The sequence below is a fragment of the Oxyura jamaicensis genome, chromosome 1 (genome assembly GCF_011077185.1).
Source record: "Oxyura jamaicensis isolate SHBP4307 breed ruddy duck chromosome 1, BPBGC_Ojam_1.0, whole genome shotgun sequence".
NCBI lineage: Eukaryota > Metazoa > Chordata > Aves > Anseriformes > Anatidae > Oxyura > Oxyura jamaicensis.
The window spans coordinates 60,916,518-60,934,898 of record NC_048893.1 but is presented as its reverse complement, the minus strand read 5'-3'; the positions used below and the strand labels follow the sequence as shown (position 1 = coordinate 60,934,898).

The 18,381-nt window shown below is 41.7% G+C and overlaps 1 protein-coding gene across 1 annotated transcript; it reads left to right on the top strand.

Annotated features, from left to right (window-relative positions):
* Positions 1-1,816: 1,816 nt before the first annotated feature.
* STMP1 (short transmembrane mitochondrial protein 1) lies at positions 1,817-9,122 on the top strand. Its single transcript, XM_035344320.1, has 3 exons — positions 1,817-1,986; positions 6,384-6,437; positions 8,438-9,122. Exons 1-3 carry the CDS (start codon positions 1,972-1,974, stop codon positions 8,516-8,518), a joined length of 150 nt encoding a protein of 49 aa, XP_035200211.1. The 5' UTR covers positions 1,817-1,971; the 3' UTR covers positions 8,519-9,122.
* Positions 9,123-18,381: the final 9,259 nt, after the last annotated feature.

Here is an 18,381-nt window from a genome sequence, read left to right as displayed (position 1 = left end):
AGTGAAATACATCTGGAGACTAGTCACCAGTGGTGTTCCCCAGGGGTCACTGTTGGGGCCCATCCTCTTTAATATCTTTATTGATGACAGAATTGAGTTCATCCTCAGTAAGTTTTCAGATGACACCAAGCTGGGGGGGAAGTGTCGATCTGCCAGAAGGTAGGAAGGCCCTGCAGAGGGGCTTGGACAGGTTGGATTGATGGGCAGAGGACAACGGGATGAGGTTCAACATGGCTAAGTGCCAGGTCCTGCACTTTGGCCACAACAACCCTATGCAACGCTACAGGCTTCAGGGCAGAGTGGCTACAAAGCTAAGCAGAGGAAAGGGATCTAGAGGTGTTGGTTGATGCTCGCCTGAACATGAGCCAGCAGTGTGTTCAGGTGGTCAAGAATACCAACAGCATCCTGGCTTGTATCAGGAGTAGTGCAGCCAGCAGGAGCAGGGAGGTGAACGTCCCCCTGAAGTCAGCTCTGGTCAGGCCACACCTCGAGTACTGTGTTCAGTTTGGGGTCTGTCACTTCAAGAAAGACATCAAGGCCCTGGAGCATGTCCAGAGAATGACTACGAAGCTGGTAAAGAGCCTGGAACACAAGTCTTATGAGGAGTGGCTGAAGGAACTTTTTTTTTTTTTTTTTTTTTTTTTTTTGGTCTGGAGTAGAAGAGGCTCAGAGGAGACGTTATGGGTCTCTACAACTACCTGAAAGGAAGGTGTGGGGAGCTGGGGGTCAGCTTCTTCCTGCAGATAACCAGTGATAGGACTGGAGGAAATGGCCTCCACTTGTGCCAGGGGAGGTTCAGGTTGTAAATTAGGAGACATTTCTTCTCGGAAAGAGCAGTCAGGCATTGGAATGGGTTGCCCAGGGAGGTGGTGGAGTCAACATCCCTGGAGGTGTTTAAGAAAAGGTTGGACCTGGTGCTTAGGGACATGATCTAGTGGGTGATATTGGTGGTAGGGCGATGGTTTGACCAGATGATCTTGGAAGTCTTTTCCAACCTTAATGGTTCTGTGATTCGACGTGGAAACAGTCTGTCCTTAAATCCTGTCCAGACCTCATTTCAGCTTGCCACTGCTGTCTCATCCACCCAGCTATGAAGGGCCTGCATCTGTCTAAGCACTAAGCCCCTTGTAGGCCCTGAAGGGGTGCTGGTATGCACCCTCAGCCACCTCTCCTCTCAGCTGACCAAGCCCTGCTCCCTCAGTCTCCCCTCTCCAGCCCTGACCAGCTCAGTAGCCTTCTTCTGAGCTCGCTCCAGTTTTTCTGTGTAATGGGGGCCCAAACCTGGCTGTGGTACTTTAGATGCGGTCTAGCTAGTGCTGAGTGGACAGATACTTCTGTTAACCAAACACAGCCCTCTATACTCTACTTTCAATAAAATTCCATTTTGAAATTCCCTTTTGGGAGTTCCAAAGTGCAAAAATATAGCTTCTTCTGCCTTTTATTTATTTATTCTCACATGGCTGAGAACCTTTCATTCAGCATTGGCATGGGAAGCCGAGATTTCTGGAGACACTGAACCAGGACACCCAAATCATTAATGATTTCACCAGCATCTGAGTGTCTATTTCCCCAGATATTTCCCTAAAGCCTCCAGCTTGAATTTGTTCTTTCTGTATATACTCGGATTCTCAAGAGGTGGCAGGCTGGATGGCTGCCACCAGACGCCTCCCCGTGCGTAAGGAGGCCTTCAGAAGGTGTCCAGTAGCCCGCTTTGTCCCATCCTTATACTCCAATGCGACAGGGGGCTGGTGGAAGCGTCCCCCCACCCCGGCTCTGCCCTGCCGGGGAGGCCCCGGCCATGGAAAGAGACCGTGGGGCCGCCCAGGGGCGCGGGCGTTGGTGGGCGCACCCGTCCCCGCGGCGGCGGCGATGAGGGCGGGCCGGGACCCGGAAGAGGAGCCGCCGCCGACCGCCTGACTTCCCAGGCAGGCAGGCAGGCAGGCAGGCAGGCAGACAGAACGGGCGGGCGCCATGCTGCAGTTCTTGGTAAGGCTCCGCCGGGCTGTGGCGGTGCCGCCATTTCGCGGCGGGGCGGAGCGTGGCGGCGGCCGGGGCGGCGGGCTGAGGGCTGCGCCGCAGGGCGGGCGGGGGCGGTGGGGGGGCCGCTCGGGGGAGGCTCGACGGGGCCCGCGTTGGAGGAGATGCCGCGGTGTGCGGCCAACGCCTTTGGCTGAGCAGCCTCGCTTCGGAGCCTCCCGGCTCAACGCTGTCAACACCGGGAGACTGAGTTGACCGAAGCTGCCAGCACAGTTTCCCAGTGTTTGTGGTTTGCTGCAGTTTCTCTTCTACCGCGCCTTAAAGGCGATCATGGCCGTTTCGGTCGCACCCCTTTCTGTCGGGGAGCAGCACGGTTGTTCAGTGTCTCTGTCGTGTGGTGCCGGCTGTGGTTCAGCTCCCTGCAGGGTGGCTCTTCTCAGTTTCTCTGAAAATAAGGATGTTATGTCTTGCTTATATCCTACTCATGCCCTTAGTTTGTCTTTAAGATTCAGCAAATTTTCCTTGATCACGGTAGTAAGCTCCAGCTGCTCAGTTTTCTCTGTACTAGTGCATATGTGTACCACCCTCATTTTGCAAGAGCAGTCCTTTTCAGCCCTTGCCATTTTGCACACCTTTAAAAAGTGGAGATGCTGTTTTGTGTGTGTGTGTATAAGTTAAGGCAAGTCATAATGTTTCAATGCCTTTCTTTTAAATCCCCATAGCATTAATAGATTATTCTTATATATTACGATTTTTATATTATTTTTTATTTTTATGATATTTTTTTTTTCTCCTATTTTCCTTTCTGTCTTTATTTATACTTCCCTAAACTCTTCTGGATGTCCGAGGTTGGATGCCTGTCTACTCTTAATTAAATATTTAATGCTGGCATTTTTACTGTCAAGTCAGAAAACAAGTTACCTGTCTAAAAATAAAAAGCTCTTCTCTGTTGTAACGAAGTACATAAACAGTCTCCCATTTTTAATTGTGTGTAAATCATTGAGGGGGGTGCTCTAGGTTTTCAGTTTTGTTCAGATGAGTCCCAGTAAATACAATTAGTGGTATTCTTTAATACTTTAATAGGGAAGAGTAAGTCAGCTGGCTAATAAATTTCATACTAAGTCTTGATAAGGACAAGAAGAGATAGCCCTTTCTAAGTTGAGACAGCCTTGTGTGATTCTATGGAATGAATAAAAAGTCCTACTTCTTATCACAACTTTAAAATGAAATTTAACAGTAAGTTCATATGAAAGCATCAGTCATTTCTGTAACTGTCTTTAGTTGTCCACTCTACTCAATTGAAAACATTAAGTAACCCTAAATGTGCTTAGCCAGTCTCAAAGTTTGTGTTTATCAGCTCTACTGCTTGCTCTTAATGTTGGTTTATTTTTTTGCAGTTTCTAGATAAAAACCTCATTATGACATCTCAATTAGTGCCTGAAAGTTTGAAAAAAGATAAATTCTGAGTTTTCTTCTTCTTTGGGTGTAAATTGGGTGTTCGACTTTTGTTCTCCCTTGTTAGGGCTGTAACAGGGAGATAAAGGGATAATCTTGTCAACCTTACATTTTTGTTACCCAGAGTTAAGCATACACTAAGCATTTGCTTAAAATGTGTCTTGAAGTGCTGGGTAGAAATTACCCTGAACTTTCATAAGCTTTATTGTCCTTAATTAACATGCACACTTTAATTGCCTATATGTTTTGCAGTCCAAATTTTTTGAAGTCTAAATACTGAGATTTTTCCCAGTGTTTGAATTGTCAGCTATTAAAGTAAATGTAACTGGGTAGATTGCTCTAGAATGAAATGCGAGACTTTTCAGTAGAAGAGCACACTTAAAAGGTGTACTAATGTCAGTACCATCTGTACCAAATAAGGCTTATCACGTAGCAGAACAAGAAATAGTTGTCCCATCTTTGGAAATATTCTAGGTTAAAAGCCTAGAAACCTGCTAGGACCTAGTTTGTGTTTTCAAGTGAATTCCCAAAGATACGTATGCTGGAGATAGAGGAAACTTCTTCCCATTACAATGACTTTCTACATTAAGAGGAATCACAAGTCTGGTTTACTTCAGTGCAACATTTGTTAATGTCTCTCAGAGTACTTTAACGTGTAATTAAAACTTCAACAGCAAATTATAACCAATGCAGCACCCACAGAAAGAACTATGCTTCTTCTTAAATTAGAAACACTATGCTCCTTAAAAAGTAATAACAAACAGACAATAAGATCAAAAGTCTATGGAAGAAATTACTGAAGTTATTGCAGGCCTGGGCAGCTTTCAACCAATTTTAATTTTCTGTAGCTAACTTTTCACCAGTGCTACTTAAGGACTCTGAGTCACTGAAAAGATGAGCTGTACTGCATACCACTTTGGGCTTGGAAAAGATGTCTACTCAGATGTGATGGGAAAGTTGTTGTGGACAGTGGTTTTAATTTTCTTAAAATAGTCTTATTTTGGCAGCGGTGCCTGAGTAGAAACAATTTTCTTAAATAGAAATGGCCTCAGCTGAGAATGAATGGAGGCACAGTATTAGTAGTCTCTACTTCCAAAATAGTCAAATGAACTTTTATAGTATAGTGTGTCCTTATTATGGTGTGTAATAAGTAAAAATATCCAAAGCCTTTTAGAGCTGCTGAATGAAAATTTCATCATCTGCATTTGAAGAGAGGAATTTCTTTCCCTCCCAAAGTGAATCATAGAATCATTAAGGTTGGAAAAGACCTCCAAGATCATATGGTCCAACCGTCCCCTACCACCATTACCTACTAAACCACATCCCTAAGCACCACATCCAACATTTTTTTAAACACCCCCAGGGATGGTGACTCTACCACCTCCTTGGGCAACCCATTCCAATGCCTGACTGCTCTTTCTGAGAAGAAATGTCTCCTAATTTCCAACCTGAACCTCTCCTGGCACAACTTGAGGCCATTTCCTCTAGTCCTATCACTGGTTATCTGCAGGAAGAGGCTGACCCCCAGCTTCCCATACCTTCCTTTCAGGTAGTTGTAGAGAGCAATAACGTCTCCCCTTAAGCCTTCTCTTCTCCAGACTAAACAACCCCAGTTCCCTCAGCCACTCCTTATAGGACTTGTGTTCCAGGCTCTTCACCAGCTTCGTAGCCCTTCTTTGGACACGTACCAGGGTCTAGATGTTCTTCTTGTACTGAGGGGCCCAAAGCTGAACACAGCACTCGAGGGGCGGCCTCACCAGAGCAGAGTACAAGGGATGATTACCTCCCTGCTCCTGCTGACTACACTATTCCTGATACAAGCCGGGATGGGATGCTGTTGGCCTTCTTGGCCACCTAGGCACACTGCTGGCTCACATTCAGGCGAGCATCAATACGCATCGACAGAGCCTTTTCCTCTGCACAGCTTTCCAGCTGCTCTGCCCCAGGCTTGTAGCACTGCATGGGGTTGTTGCGGCCAAAGTACAGGACCTGTCACTTAGCCATATTGAACCTCATCCCGTTGGCCGCTGCCCATCTACCCAACCTGTCCAGGTCCACTTAAGGCTTTTCTTCAACTGGCAAGCAGGGGAGTAAGATGAGAACTGTGCTTCCATTTTCCTCTCCTTTTAGAGTGCAGTTTCACGGACAGCCTTCAAGCAACTACGAGTCTGCAGTTGTCAAAAGAGGTTGTGCTCTACTTCCAGCGATGCTTTCCTGCCTTAGAGGAGCCCCTAGATCAGAGTAGATTTGGCTCAAAACTTATCTTTTGAGGTCCAAGTGACCTGGGAGGCGCACAGTTACTGGTGGTTGCAGAAGCGATGTAGCAGCAGTACTGCACTGGGGCAAAGTGGAGAGAGATAGGGAGCCAGCTGCCCATCAGTGACAATGCAGTTTTGCATCAGTTGAAGTTGATGGGGGAGCACCTTTTAAGATGAGGCTGAGATCTTTTTGCTGTCAGAGCCTCTGTTCTGCAATTCCAGCTTGTGAATCTTTTTGTTGCTATTGTATTATTAATGTGCTGCATTCTGTGAGTGTATTCTTCCCCAGCACTGAGTTTTACTTGGGCATTGTTTTACTGAGGTATTGATGTAGACTTTTCAGTTGTGGACCAAGACCTCTGAGGAATGTGGGTCCCTGCTGCTATGTAGTTGTACTTTCCCGGTGCTATGGGAGTTACTGCCTTTGTGGGTTTGCAAAGAACTTTACAAAGATGATCATAGCCTTATCCAGTTGTGGAGAATTGTATTTAAAACACAGCGTTATTTCCAATCTACAACACAGTTAAGGTTTTCCTAGAGAAGCGACTGGGTAAAATTGTGTCCGCCTTTGGAAGAAAGGCACAAAAGTACAACTAAAATTGAAACTCTTTACTTTTCACTTTTTTTTTTTTCTTTCTTAACCAATGTGCTTTTGATAGGATGCTAACAATTCTTTTCTTTCTCCCTTTGTAGCTTGGTTTTACTCTTGGCAATGTGGTTGGGATGTATCTGGCTCAGAACTATGATGTAAGTATCTTTGCATTCTCAGAATTGAACTTAATCTGAATTGAAAATATAAGGATGTTTTACTTTAATCAAAATTGAATCAGTCTTAATTTTGATTTTTTTTTTAATTGGATTTGAATAGAATACAAATTGTACTAACTTTAATTACAGATAAACTCAGATTTAAATGGAACCACAAAGAGCTAGATTCTCTTTGACATCTTGTCTGTTAGTAAGTAATAATGCTTAGAGCCTTAACTAATACTGGGGACCTAGAGCACAAGTAGTGTAACCAGACATCTACATAGGTAGAGGCAGGAGAAACAAAAAAAAGTCTAGCCAGCTGTTAGGGAGATTTCAGTACCTGCTTCAATTTCAAACACTGATCTGCAGTCTTTCTGTCTTTGACTGAGACTGTTCTCAGAGTTAGAACAGAAGATTTAAGTTTTCAATACAAGCTTTCAGTTTCTGCAGAGTAAGTAGAATCCCTCATAAGACCAGTTCCACTTAGCTGCTTGCAGGCTGAAGGAGTTACTAAAATTTAACATATTTTTTCCTTTCTTTTATAATCTATACTAGCTTTTTCTTTTCAATATGTTTTACAAAGTTAGGAAAATCCAGTCAAAAGAACGTATTGAGTATCAATTTGCATTGTAAGCATAGTATAATGTTTTTCTGGAAGCACTAATGATGCGTTGCCACAAGAGGGGGACTTCTGCTTTTGATTTGGAGGAAATGGTTCCCTGATAATGTAATGCAGACTTGCGGTGGTAATTGGTAATTTGGTGATTGACAAAGGTAATTTTATTGCTGGTATCTAAAATTATTTTTCTTAGATAATATCGAAGATGAATTTGTCATCATGAGATGCTAATTCTGCAATCATATGCTTGTGTGTTTAAATTACAAGCATATTGAGAGTTCTTCTGATAGCGGTGTACTTCTCTTGGTTTATTTTAGATGTCAGACCTGTTACGGGTTGGGCTCTTGATTTTGATTTCTCAAAAGGAGATTAACTTTGAAAAATAGGGAAGAGAGAAACTTCTGACATTTCCTGTACCTCAAACCATCCAACCAGAGGTCTGCAGTCTGTCTGGATTGAATATCCTTCTCAGTGGTCAGGGTACCAGTGAAGTAAAAGTCCATGATTTTCTTAATAAATACCAGTGATAATTTTGGTTTGCTTTCATTTAATTAGTTCACATGTAAAATCCTATGTTGTTGATTCTGAATTTAGATCAGAGTCATAAGGTAATCTCTTTCCTTCACTGCCTTAGAAGTTCCTTTTTTTGCCCCCCAAGTTGTCCAAACATACTGTTAGATTCCTTTTAAAAGTGCTTTTGTTTTTAAAAGAAAGCTGAAGCTTTGAAGTTCACAAGCAGCAAATTGAATTTTCATTCAAGTATGAAGCGACAAAAGGTTGACAATTTGCAATGCAGTATACTTCCCCAGTGCAGTGGGGAATTTTGGTGCCCACAAAATGGACCAGGAGAGGTATTTCTTCACATATTATTTTAAAACATATTGGCTGTTATTAAGCATCTCTTTTGTCCTTTTTTTTTTTTTTTTTTTTTTTGAACTAGTATAGTACAATCTAATTTTCCCTCTAAAAGTCATTATTAAAGCCTGTGCATCAGTGTTTGAATCACTTACTCTTTGGCAGTTCATTCTCTTTCAGTGAGGAAGCCAGACTGGTCTTAATGAATTTCCTTTGAAGTAATTTCTTTTCCTCCCCCCTGTTCCCATCAATACTGACTGACGTTTTTGCTTAGCAAGCTGCCTATTCCAAAATATTTCCCAGTCCCATGTGAGGTGCTTTCCTCTTCTGTTTGCTTGAGGCTACTTTGCTTTTAACAAAATCTGTGCAAAGTAACAGATCCTGGGAGCAAGCATCTATTAGAAAGCAGTGTAAACTTTTTAGAATTTCTGTGTTTATGTTATGGTCTTACCTGGTGAAGGTCATGAGATCACGTAACTCATTTTTTGTTGTTGTTATTTGTTTCTTGTTTTTGTCTTTAAAGATTCCTAACATTGCAAAGAAGCTTGAAGATTTTAAGAAGGATGTGGAAGCTAAGAAGAAACCTCCCAGCGACAAGTCCTAAGGGAGCAGTGTTACCTACGTCACCTCTGTGCATGCATCAAGGATGCAATTTACCTTTCAGGCAACAAAGATCAAGTAGAGGTTTGGCATGGGAGCTTCCTCCGCTTTTAGTCTCCTAGAGCCAGAATGTCCTGTTTTGAAAAAGCAACCATGAACTTTTTGTGGGACTGATTTTCAAGGGTCAGAATTTTGGATTTGCAACAATATGACTGGATGAGATCACTTGTACTTTTCGTTATTGCTTTTCGTAATATTTTATAGCACATTTTTACCCGATCCAACTGGAGAATAGTGTTAGTCCTGTTATTATGTATACCTCATACTTTGTAATACCCTAAGTCTTAGAATACCACAAAAGAAATTAAATGCATCATGAAGTAACTTTCAGGGTCTCTTGTAATTTGTTGTGGGTACTTCTTAAGATCCTGCATTCTTCCTGGGAACTTCCTGAGAGGTACAACAATAAAGTTAATTTGTCAAACTATGAGCTTGGGGGGAGGGAGAAGTTTCTGCTTTTTCCATGATGTTAAATGATCACTTCTATTAGTGTAAAATTGGTGCTAACGCTGCTGATTCCAGAAGGCATAAAAGGTTGTCTAATTTAACATTGTTTCTTCTATTGCTGTCTCTACCTGTTCTTTCCATTCAACTTGGTTGCCTGAGGATACCTCTAATGTTGGGTAGGATGGGAGAGAAAAGAGTTATCTTCCATTTGTGGTAACCAAGACATTGCAGTAACAGTATGTATCTATGGTTACAGTAACAGTATGAATCTAAACCATTGACTGTGTACTTAATGACCCAATTGCATAATTATTCCTGCGTGGAGACAGGAGATGGATTTGATGATCCTTATGGGTCCATTCCAACTTGGAATATTCTATGATTCTATTTCTATCAAATATATTTGGTATTACCTATCACTGCCTCAGTGCTCTGCATGGTCTTCAGCCCATTGGCTTTTCATTTGGCTCAGTTTATCTATCATGTATTTTCTTAAGATAAGAACAGCTTTTCTACTGTGCCCCTTATTGTCTGTTGGGTATGTTCCTTTTCACCTTTTTTTGCCACTAAAAACCCTGGCCTATGAGAAAATAGACATCATACTGCACCACTGTCCTTTTCTGTTTGAATGGAAAGAAAAGTCAGCATTTGGAAAGTATGGTTTTGTACAAATTCTGTTGTAAATTACTAAGAAAATATTGCAGTAGTTTGAGTAGATACGAACTTTATTTGGTAGAGTGTGGAATTAATATCATTATCATTTCTTTTTTTTTTTTTTTCTTTTCTTCCGTAAAGTAGAAAAGTCTTATCAACATTGTAAGGTGACTTAAATCACTAAGTCCCCTTGACAGTCTTGCAGAATATCAAATTTTTGAACTTCACCACTGAAGACACCACCTATTTTGCTCAATAGACTAAGTGGACTGTGCTGCTTAAGGTAAACAAACACAACCTTCAAGCTTTTAAGTACACGATTCCCCTTGCATCCATTGTGATTTTCACCCTCCATCCTAAAACCTTTAACTTGGAAAGAAAGCTCAGGAATTTTCACAGAATCACAAAGTAGTTTACAAAATACCATACACTAAACTTTCACTTTGTTTTCCGAAGTGAGGTGATGATAAGAGTCCTTCCACAATGCAGTTCTACAATTGAGAAAATTATTTATCATCTTAAGATTCTCTTTAGAGAATATATATAGCCAAGATACATATCATCTATAATTTTTCATCCTTCCTTTCACCATGAAATGTGTAGCTGGACAAAAGCTTTTGGTCTTTGCAAATTGTTATTTGGCAAACTTAAAAGCCATCTCAAGTCAGACAATTTTAGAAGCTATGCTACCAACTCTTTCTATAGTAAGTACTCAAACAAGTCAAGGGAGAAATGCTTCATACCAACTAGCACAAGTCAGTAGAAACTTCATGGTAGCAGTATGTATTGAACATGCTAAGAATGTGATTGGTGAACGAAGTTCACAAATAAAGTGCAGCCATGTTTAGCTATTATTGAACTACCAAAGTGTACTTTGGTCTTTTGAAAAGGGTTTCTGTTAGCTTTCACAGACTTCTGACCAGACTGAAAGACCTGTCCTCCACATGCTAACTTTCCATACATGGAAACAGTACTGTACAGCTGTTTTAATGCTGGCATGAATGCAATGAACTTAGTTTCCCCTAGCTTTATTTATTTATTTATTTGTTTGTTTGTTTGTTTTATATTTATTTCCCATTCTTGAGCAGTGTTGAAAAATACTAGCTCTAACCTACTCACATTTCTTCAATTGTCATATAAAACTATATTAGCGTGTAATATTGAACTAATTATTTAATCAAACATGCTTTATGTTCTTCCTTTTCTTTACACATAAATGGGAAGGGCAAGAATATTCAAAATCTGTATATTTGCTGCCAGACGGGCCTGTGTCACTCTAAAAGTGCAAGTTGGAGTTGAAATTTCAGCTGAGCATTCCAAACATACATTGGGATTCTTTTCCTATCAGATTATGAGGTGAACTAGCTACAGCTGTAGTGCTGTAGGACAAGTATGTGTTAATTAATACTACACACAAGACTTCTTAAGCATTTCACAATGTTTGCAACACTTTCCAATTTAGCTCATTTCTGTCCCATATGATAAGCAGGAAATTTAGATAATAGTGCAATGCAGTTCTTGTCAACTTTGCAACTGCTCTATAATATGTTTTACTAACTGATTCATCCCGAGGCTATCCTAGTTGATAACAAAGGTTAAACTTGTGTTATATTTCAGATGGCAGAAAGTGCACATGGATAATGCTTGATGCAGATCTTGCATCTGAGTGCTCAGATTTTGGTAGTGTCTTAGCAGGTCACACAGATAGGTTGAATGTACCTTGCAGACATCTAGGAGAGAGTTTCCCACTTAACATGGTTGCTGTGGATTGCTGCACATTCAAAATGTCTGTGTGGATAGTTGAAATCACCAACTAAGATATGTAATCTTCCTTTCTTTGCTACAAACTCTTAGATAAATGCAGTTGAATCCATTCTGTGGTGTTGATTATTTTGTGACGTCCTAGGAGTTGAAGATTTGAGGCAAAAGGGGAAAAAAGGAACATATGAGCTACTATCAGACTGCTAAAATATTTACTCTGGATTGAGATTTATCTTGTGATGGAAAATGTTGTCCTAGGCTCTGGTGGAGCATCGTCCTTTGAAAATAGTAAAAGGTTAATACTGAAAAGATACAAAATGCTAGATAATAAAGCTAATTATTAACTTACTGTGCACCAAGAGCTCTAAAAAGGAAGTGGATTTTTGAGAGAAATTCTGGCATTTTACTGCAGAACTTCACTGAAGTGAGTTCTGTGATTCGTGAATGCTTTGTGGTGCCATTTTACATCACAGAACCACACACCCTTCTTGCGATGGGTGTTCCAGTCTCTTGGTTTTCGTGGCCCTTGGGCAGGACTCACGTCAGTATGTCTGTACCCCTTGTACTGGGAAGCCCAGAACTGGACACAGCAGTCTAGATGTGTCTCATCAAGGCTAAGAACAAGAGAACTGTAGAATCATTAAGGTTGGAAAAGACTTCCAAGATCACCTGGTCCAACCATCCCCCCACCACCAGTATCATCCACTAAACTATGTCCCTAAGAACCACATCCAACATTTCTTTAAACACCCCCAGGGATGGTGACTTCACCACCTCCCTGGGAAACCCATTCCAACTCCTGACTGCTCTTTATGAGAAGAAATGTCTCCTCTTTTCCAACCTGAACCTCCCCTGGCTCAACTAGAGGCCATTACCTCTAATCCTATCACTGGTTATCTGCGAGAAGAGGCCAACCCCCAGCTCGCCACAACTTCCTTTCAGGTAGTTGTAGAGAGCAAGGAGGTCTCATCCCCCAAAGCCAACTGGTTTACACCAACTTTTGCAGCTCATACATCAAAGTGAGTGCAGTATTGTGAATGACAGAGATCTGAAACAGCTTCTAAATAGCTGCTATCCTGAACAAGTGGAGGGCAAAGGTCTGAGGGGTCATTCCCAAAGCACCAGCCCTACGGCCCTACTTACTCCATCCCTTTTCTTCCCCCATAGCAGTCCAGCAGAATTGATACCTTACACATTGAGCAATACGGATGTGGTGTGGCCATCATTTCTTCTATGGACAGGCTCACGGATCAACTTTGACCCGCACCTGTGGGTCTGTATGTACACAAACACATTCACACAAATTCTATGGAGAGAAGCACCAGCTGTGCACAAACACGACCACAGTCTCTCGATATGCCCTTTTTTTCCTTCACATATCAAAGCTTTTCCCTCAAGATCTTCCCAACAGGGCCCAGAACCTCAGGGTCTACCCTGACCATCGGGGAGGCCGGCCCACTGGGGGGAGCGCCGCCATCTTCTCCCCGGCGCCGCCCGGTGGTGGCTGAACTAAAACTCTTCCTTCAGCATGCGGAGGATACTCTGCCTAATGCAGCTGAAACTGCTGTTGGGCTTTGCCACAAGGGCATATTGCTGGCTGGTTTTCAGCCGGTCTGCCAGGACCCTCAGCTCCTTTTCTGCAAATCTACTTTAATAGAATAAGAATATCCCGAGTTGGAAGGGACCCATAAGGATCATTGCATCCAACTTCTAGCACCACACAGGTCTACCCAAAAATTCAGACCGTATGATTATGAACACAGTCCAAACACTTCTTATACTCTGACAGGCTTGGTGCTCTGACTGCATCTCTGGGGAGACTGTTCCAGTGCACGACAACCCTCTTAGTGAAGAACCTCTTCCTGATACCCAGCCTGAACCTCCCCTGTCGCAGCTTGACACCATTCCCGCAGGTCCTATTGCTGATCACTAAAGAGAATAGATTGGCGCCTGCCCCTCCACTCTCCCTCGTGAGGAAGCTGCAGGCTGCGATGAGGTCTCCCTACAACCTCCTCTTTTCCAGGCTGAACAGGCCCAGTGACCTGCTCCTCATACGTCTTCCCCTCTAGGCCTTTCACCATCTTCGTAGCCCTTCTCTGGACACTCTTCAATAGTTTCATGTCCTTTTTGTACTGTGGTGCCCAGAACTGCACATGGTGGTGAGGTTGCACCACTGCAGAGTAGAGCAGGACAATCACTTCCCCCTACTGACTAGCAATGCCATGCTTGACGCACCCCAGGATACGGTTGGCCCTCCTGGCTGCCAAGGCACACTGCTGGCTCTTATTCAGCTTGCTATCAACCATAACCCCCAGATCCCTCTCTGTGGGGCTGCTCTCAGGTAGTTGGCTCCAGTTTGTACTAATGCATGGAATTATTCTTAACCAGGTGCAGGACTTTGCATTTGCTTTTGATGTACTTCATGGGATTTGTGTTGGCTGATTTCTACAGCCTGTCTAGATTCTTATGAATGGCAGCACATCTGTCTTGTGCATCAGATGCTCCTCTCAATTTTGTGTTGTCTGCAAACTTGCTGAGGGTGCATTTTATTCCATTACACAGGTCATTATTGAACATGCCAGTATTCAATAACCCATTATTAGTCCAGGTATTTTCCTCTTGGGTACACTGCTAGAGACTGGCCTTTACCTGGACTTTGTGCTGCTGGCTGTACCCCCTCCCTCCCCACCCCTCGAAAAAAAAAGGCTCAAAAATCCAACAGTTCAGCCACCTTTTGATCTACTTTACTGCCTACTAATCAAATCGCTGCTTCTTCAGTTTGTGTCTTAGGATGTTGTGGGAGGCCATGTCAAAAGACTTGATAGACAACATCCATTGCTACCCCCAACCAAACAAGTCAGTCATTTTTTTGTACAAATGTCAGGCTGGTTAGGTATCAGTTACCCTTCCTAAATCCATGCTGACTGCTCCCAGTCGCCTTCTTGTCCTTCTTATTCTTGGAAAAAGCTTCCAGGAGAATTTGCTCCATCACATTCCCAAGGACTGACATGTGACTGACAGTCCTGTAGTTCAGACCTTCCTATTTGAAGATAGGAGTGACATTTGCCTTCTTTCAGACTTCAGAAGCCTCTCTGGATCACTGAGAGCTTTCAAAGACAGTAAGTAGAGGGTGACCTCACAATAACAATGGCTAGCTCCCTCAGCACACCCATGGACTTGTGCCCAGTGTGTTTAAATCCTTGATCCTCCTCCTTCAGAGGTATATTGTTGTTCCAGACTTTCTCATTAGTCTCAAGGCCCTGAGATTCCTGATGGCAAACCTCAGCAGTAAAAAATGAGGCAAAATTTACTACCTTGACCTTTTCTTTGTCCTCTGCCACCAGGTTTCCTGTCCCATTTAACAGTGGGTACATTTTCTTTAGCAGCTGACCATAGAGGTCCTTCTTGTTGCAAAATTGGGAGCCAAGGGTGACCCCAATGCAGGCAATTTCCTCACCAGCTGGGCACAGCCTCACAGGTCTGAGTACAGCAGGCAGCACCAGTGGCTGGTAATGGGGTCTGATGACAAGTCCAGAAATTACTAAAGGACAAGGAAAAAATTAATGAAGACAACTCTTTATGTTTTTACATTAGGTAGCATCATCTACATCAGAAACTTTATTGTGAATTAATGTAAGGATACACAATTTCTGCTAATCTAGCATATTGTTGACAATATTTCTTATAAGACAGCTTTCCTTTTTGATGGGAGAGTGAATATCTAGTTCATGAACCATCTTAATAGAGCTAACTCTACACTGTTATGTCTGACAAGTAAAGGAATGTAGCACTGATCTGAAAGCAGAGGCCATTTCTCAGTAGTGATGCTGCAGGAAATTGTGGTGGGACTCAATAAATGTATTGCCTTTGTGAAGACAGTCCTTCCACTGTAGTTCCCCTTTGTCCTGTGTTGCTGGCAGTTGTGTGCACCAACAGGTCTTATGACTTCTCTGTGCGTTCTCTCTTGGTGTGATACTATATACTATACATGCTGAGCATCTGGAAATATGCTTTTGAATGGCCTGGACTATTGTTGGCCCTGAGCACAGACAGCCTGTAGGTTGCTGTTGAGGCTGAAATGTTGCAAAGGAAGAAATCAGTATTTCAAAATTAACAAGGAGTTGATTTTATAAGCCTAGATTATACCTGTATTTATAGAAACAGAAATGACTGTAGAAATACTGAAACTACATTGAATTTATATTTGTATGTAAAAATTAATAATCTCCTTTATGTCTGGTAGAATTACTTTGAATATTAAGAAATAATGGTGTATATTACAATGTAGATACTACTACTAAGCTACGTAAAGAAAGTTCCCTTACAGGTCTATTTTTGCCTCAGATGAGCAAGAAAAAGATGCTTACTCTATTTGTTACACTTCTCAGTGGTATATGCTAACCTTTGCTTTACAAATCCCAAGCCAAGGTCATTTTTATTGAATTTGTACTGAGATAAAATAGCCGTGGATGGTATTTGCTTTTTCACCCGGAACACACATTAATCACAGAGAGCCAAGATTACTATCTTGAAATATAAAACAAATTTCATAAATTGACTTGAGAATAGCTGCTCCCACCAAACTCAGTTTTGACTTTAGTTTTAATACATCTGGAAAACACCTAAATCTCTCACTTCTGTAAATCACTGACTCAAACCATAAATATATTTGTAAACTTTCCTAACCTTTCCCTGACTAAGATTGCATATTTGTCTTTATTTTTTATTTTCTTTCTTTATTTTTTTTTTTAAACTGGATCCTAGAGCATTGACAATCTTCTAATGTGGAGTTGATTCTTCTCAAAAATAAAAAAGATAACTCAGGCTGATTTTTTTAAGACAAAGATACTGCATGGATTTAATTCTCATCTGTGCAGATTGCCTCAAAAACAGAGGGAAATTCATTCTTCTAGCCTAACCTTTCCCCAGGCTCCCTGATAGCATCTCCTATGAGCCCAAGTGCTGAAGTAGAACATACTGTTGGTTTTCTGTGTGAAAACAGAAATTCTACAATCTTTCATCAGATTGATTTCATCACCCTTCTCTGTAATCTGCACCTTTGGGTTCAAAGGTGGAACCCAAGCAGTAAGATCAGTACATGAAAAACAAAAAATTATAAGGGCCTGTTTTAAATTCTGTTATTCGTTTTTTTTTGTTTGTTTGTTTGTTTGTTTTGTTTTGTTTTCTTTTTCTTTTTCTTTTTCTTTTTTTTTTTCTACAAGCTAGAGAGAATTGAACAACCCCTGTAAAAGTATTGCTATCATCCTCTGCTTTTAAGAAATAAATAAATAAAATATCAGCTACAGGATAAAGAATTGCTCAGTATAAATCACCTCAGTTTACTTCAGTGAAGTTGTTCAGGTTTTATATCACAGGAAAAAATAGATATGTAGCCTTAATAAAATTCTAGTAAAAGGTAATATAAAATTGTCAGATGAAACAGTATACTGCTACTAGTTAAAGTGATTATACTTTTGGGGTAGAAATCTTAAATTCTGGTCTGAAAGCAGAACTTCCGTTTTTATGGCCTGATCAATGTGGTGAATGTTCAAGGCTTCTGGAAATCACTTAATTTGAAATCAGGCTTGTTTCCCCTCAAATAAAATATTTCAGCTTTGGTTATTGGTAGAGACAAATCAGAAGTTCAGTGACATTATGTTTTAAATTACCAGTTAAATTTTTCAACTTTTTTTTTTCTTTTTTTTTTTTTCTTTTTTCCACTTGCCATTTATCCTCATTTCAAAATAGAAAAAGAAGCAATCGGCACCCATTGCTGTCACCATATGAGCTGTGCAGCTTACCCAACCCTAAGCTTGTAGTTCATCTGTTACTGTTTTCCTCTTTGAGGTCCAGTTTCTGCCACTAAATACATTCTCATGTACTTTCTTGTGTCTTCAGTGATATGAGGGGAATCAGAAATGTACATGTAAGGGCAGAATCTGGCTGTGCTGCATGCACTGACTGATCTGGTATGGAAAAAGTGCCAGTGCAGCACATCGCTTTCTTGGTGGGACATGGCAGTGACAAGTGCCAGAAGCTTTGATGTGGACATCAAAATGTGACGAGAGCACTAATACAAGAGGGAAGGCTGCTGAGGAAACTCCCTGCCAGAGTTCACTCTAAATGTCTCTACATTAGTCCTGTGAGACACAAACTATGCCGGAGGCTCATGGAAATGTTTCTGAAGAAATTAAATATTGCTTTAGGTGTGCAACACAGCTTCAAGCAATTTTCTTTGACCTAGTGCTATTGATGTTATTACTGGAGAGTGTTGGTAGCTACCTTATTTGATTTATGTGTAAGCCTGCATCTCTCTAAAGCTGATTGGCACACCAGCTGCTTGCCTCTCTTGCAAAATATGAATACCCCGTGTTCATATCCCCTGCGAATTGTGTGGGATAGCAAGGCCTGACGGGAGCAGAGCCAAGCCAAGAAATAAGTATTAAGCAGTGGAGAGTGATTTGTTGCCAGACAGCTAGGGAATTCGAGGACAGTGGTGGATGGAGCGTGAATTGTAAAGAATTAGAATATGAGTGCAAAGCAACTAAAGCTTTGGGAAGGAAGCAAACCAGAAAAAAAGTTTGTTGTCAGAGGGAGAATGGTTAAAAGTAACTTTGGAGACTGTGAACAGAGATGTCCTGCTGGTTGCACATGAGGACAGGCCCTTTGGATGGGGAGGATCTACATCTCTGAGGCAGGCATGAGTTGCATATGTTGGGGTGCAGCAGAGACACAGCCTCAGGGTGGAGGAATACAGGAATCAGGGAGGTGAGAAGGGTTTTCTTTCTTGGATTAGGATGGCACGGGGATGCACCACACCACGGATTTACAGAAATGCTTTGTTTTTCAAAACCAAGTTTACAGGATGTACTATGAATAGAAATTGTTTTGTTAAAGGATTTTGCCTCCTGCTTTTGGTACAAGAAGTTAAGAAGTGCTTTTGTG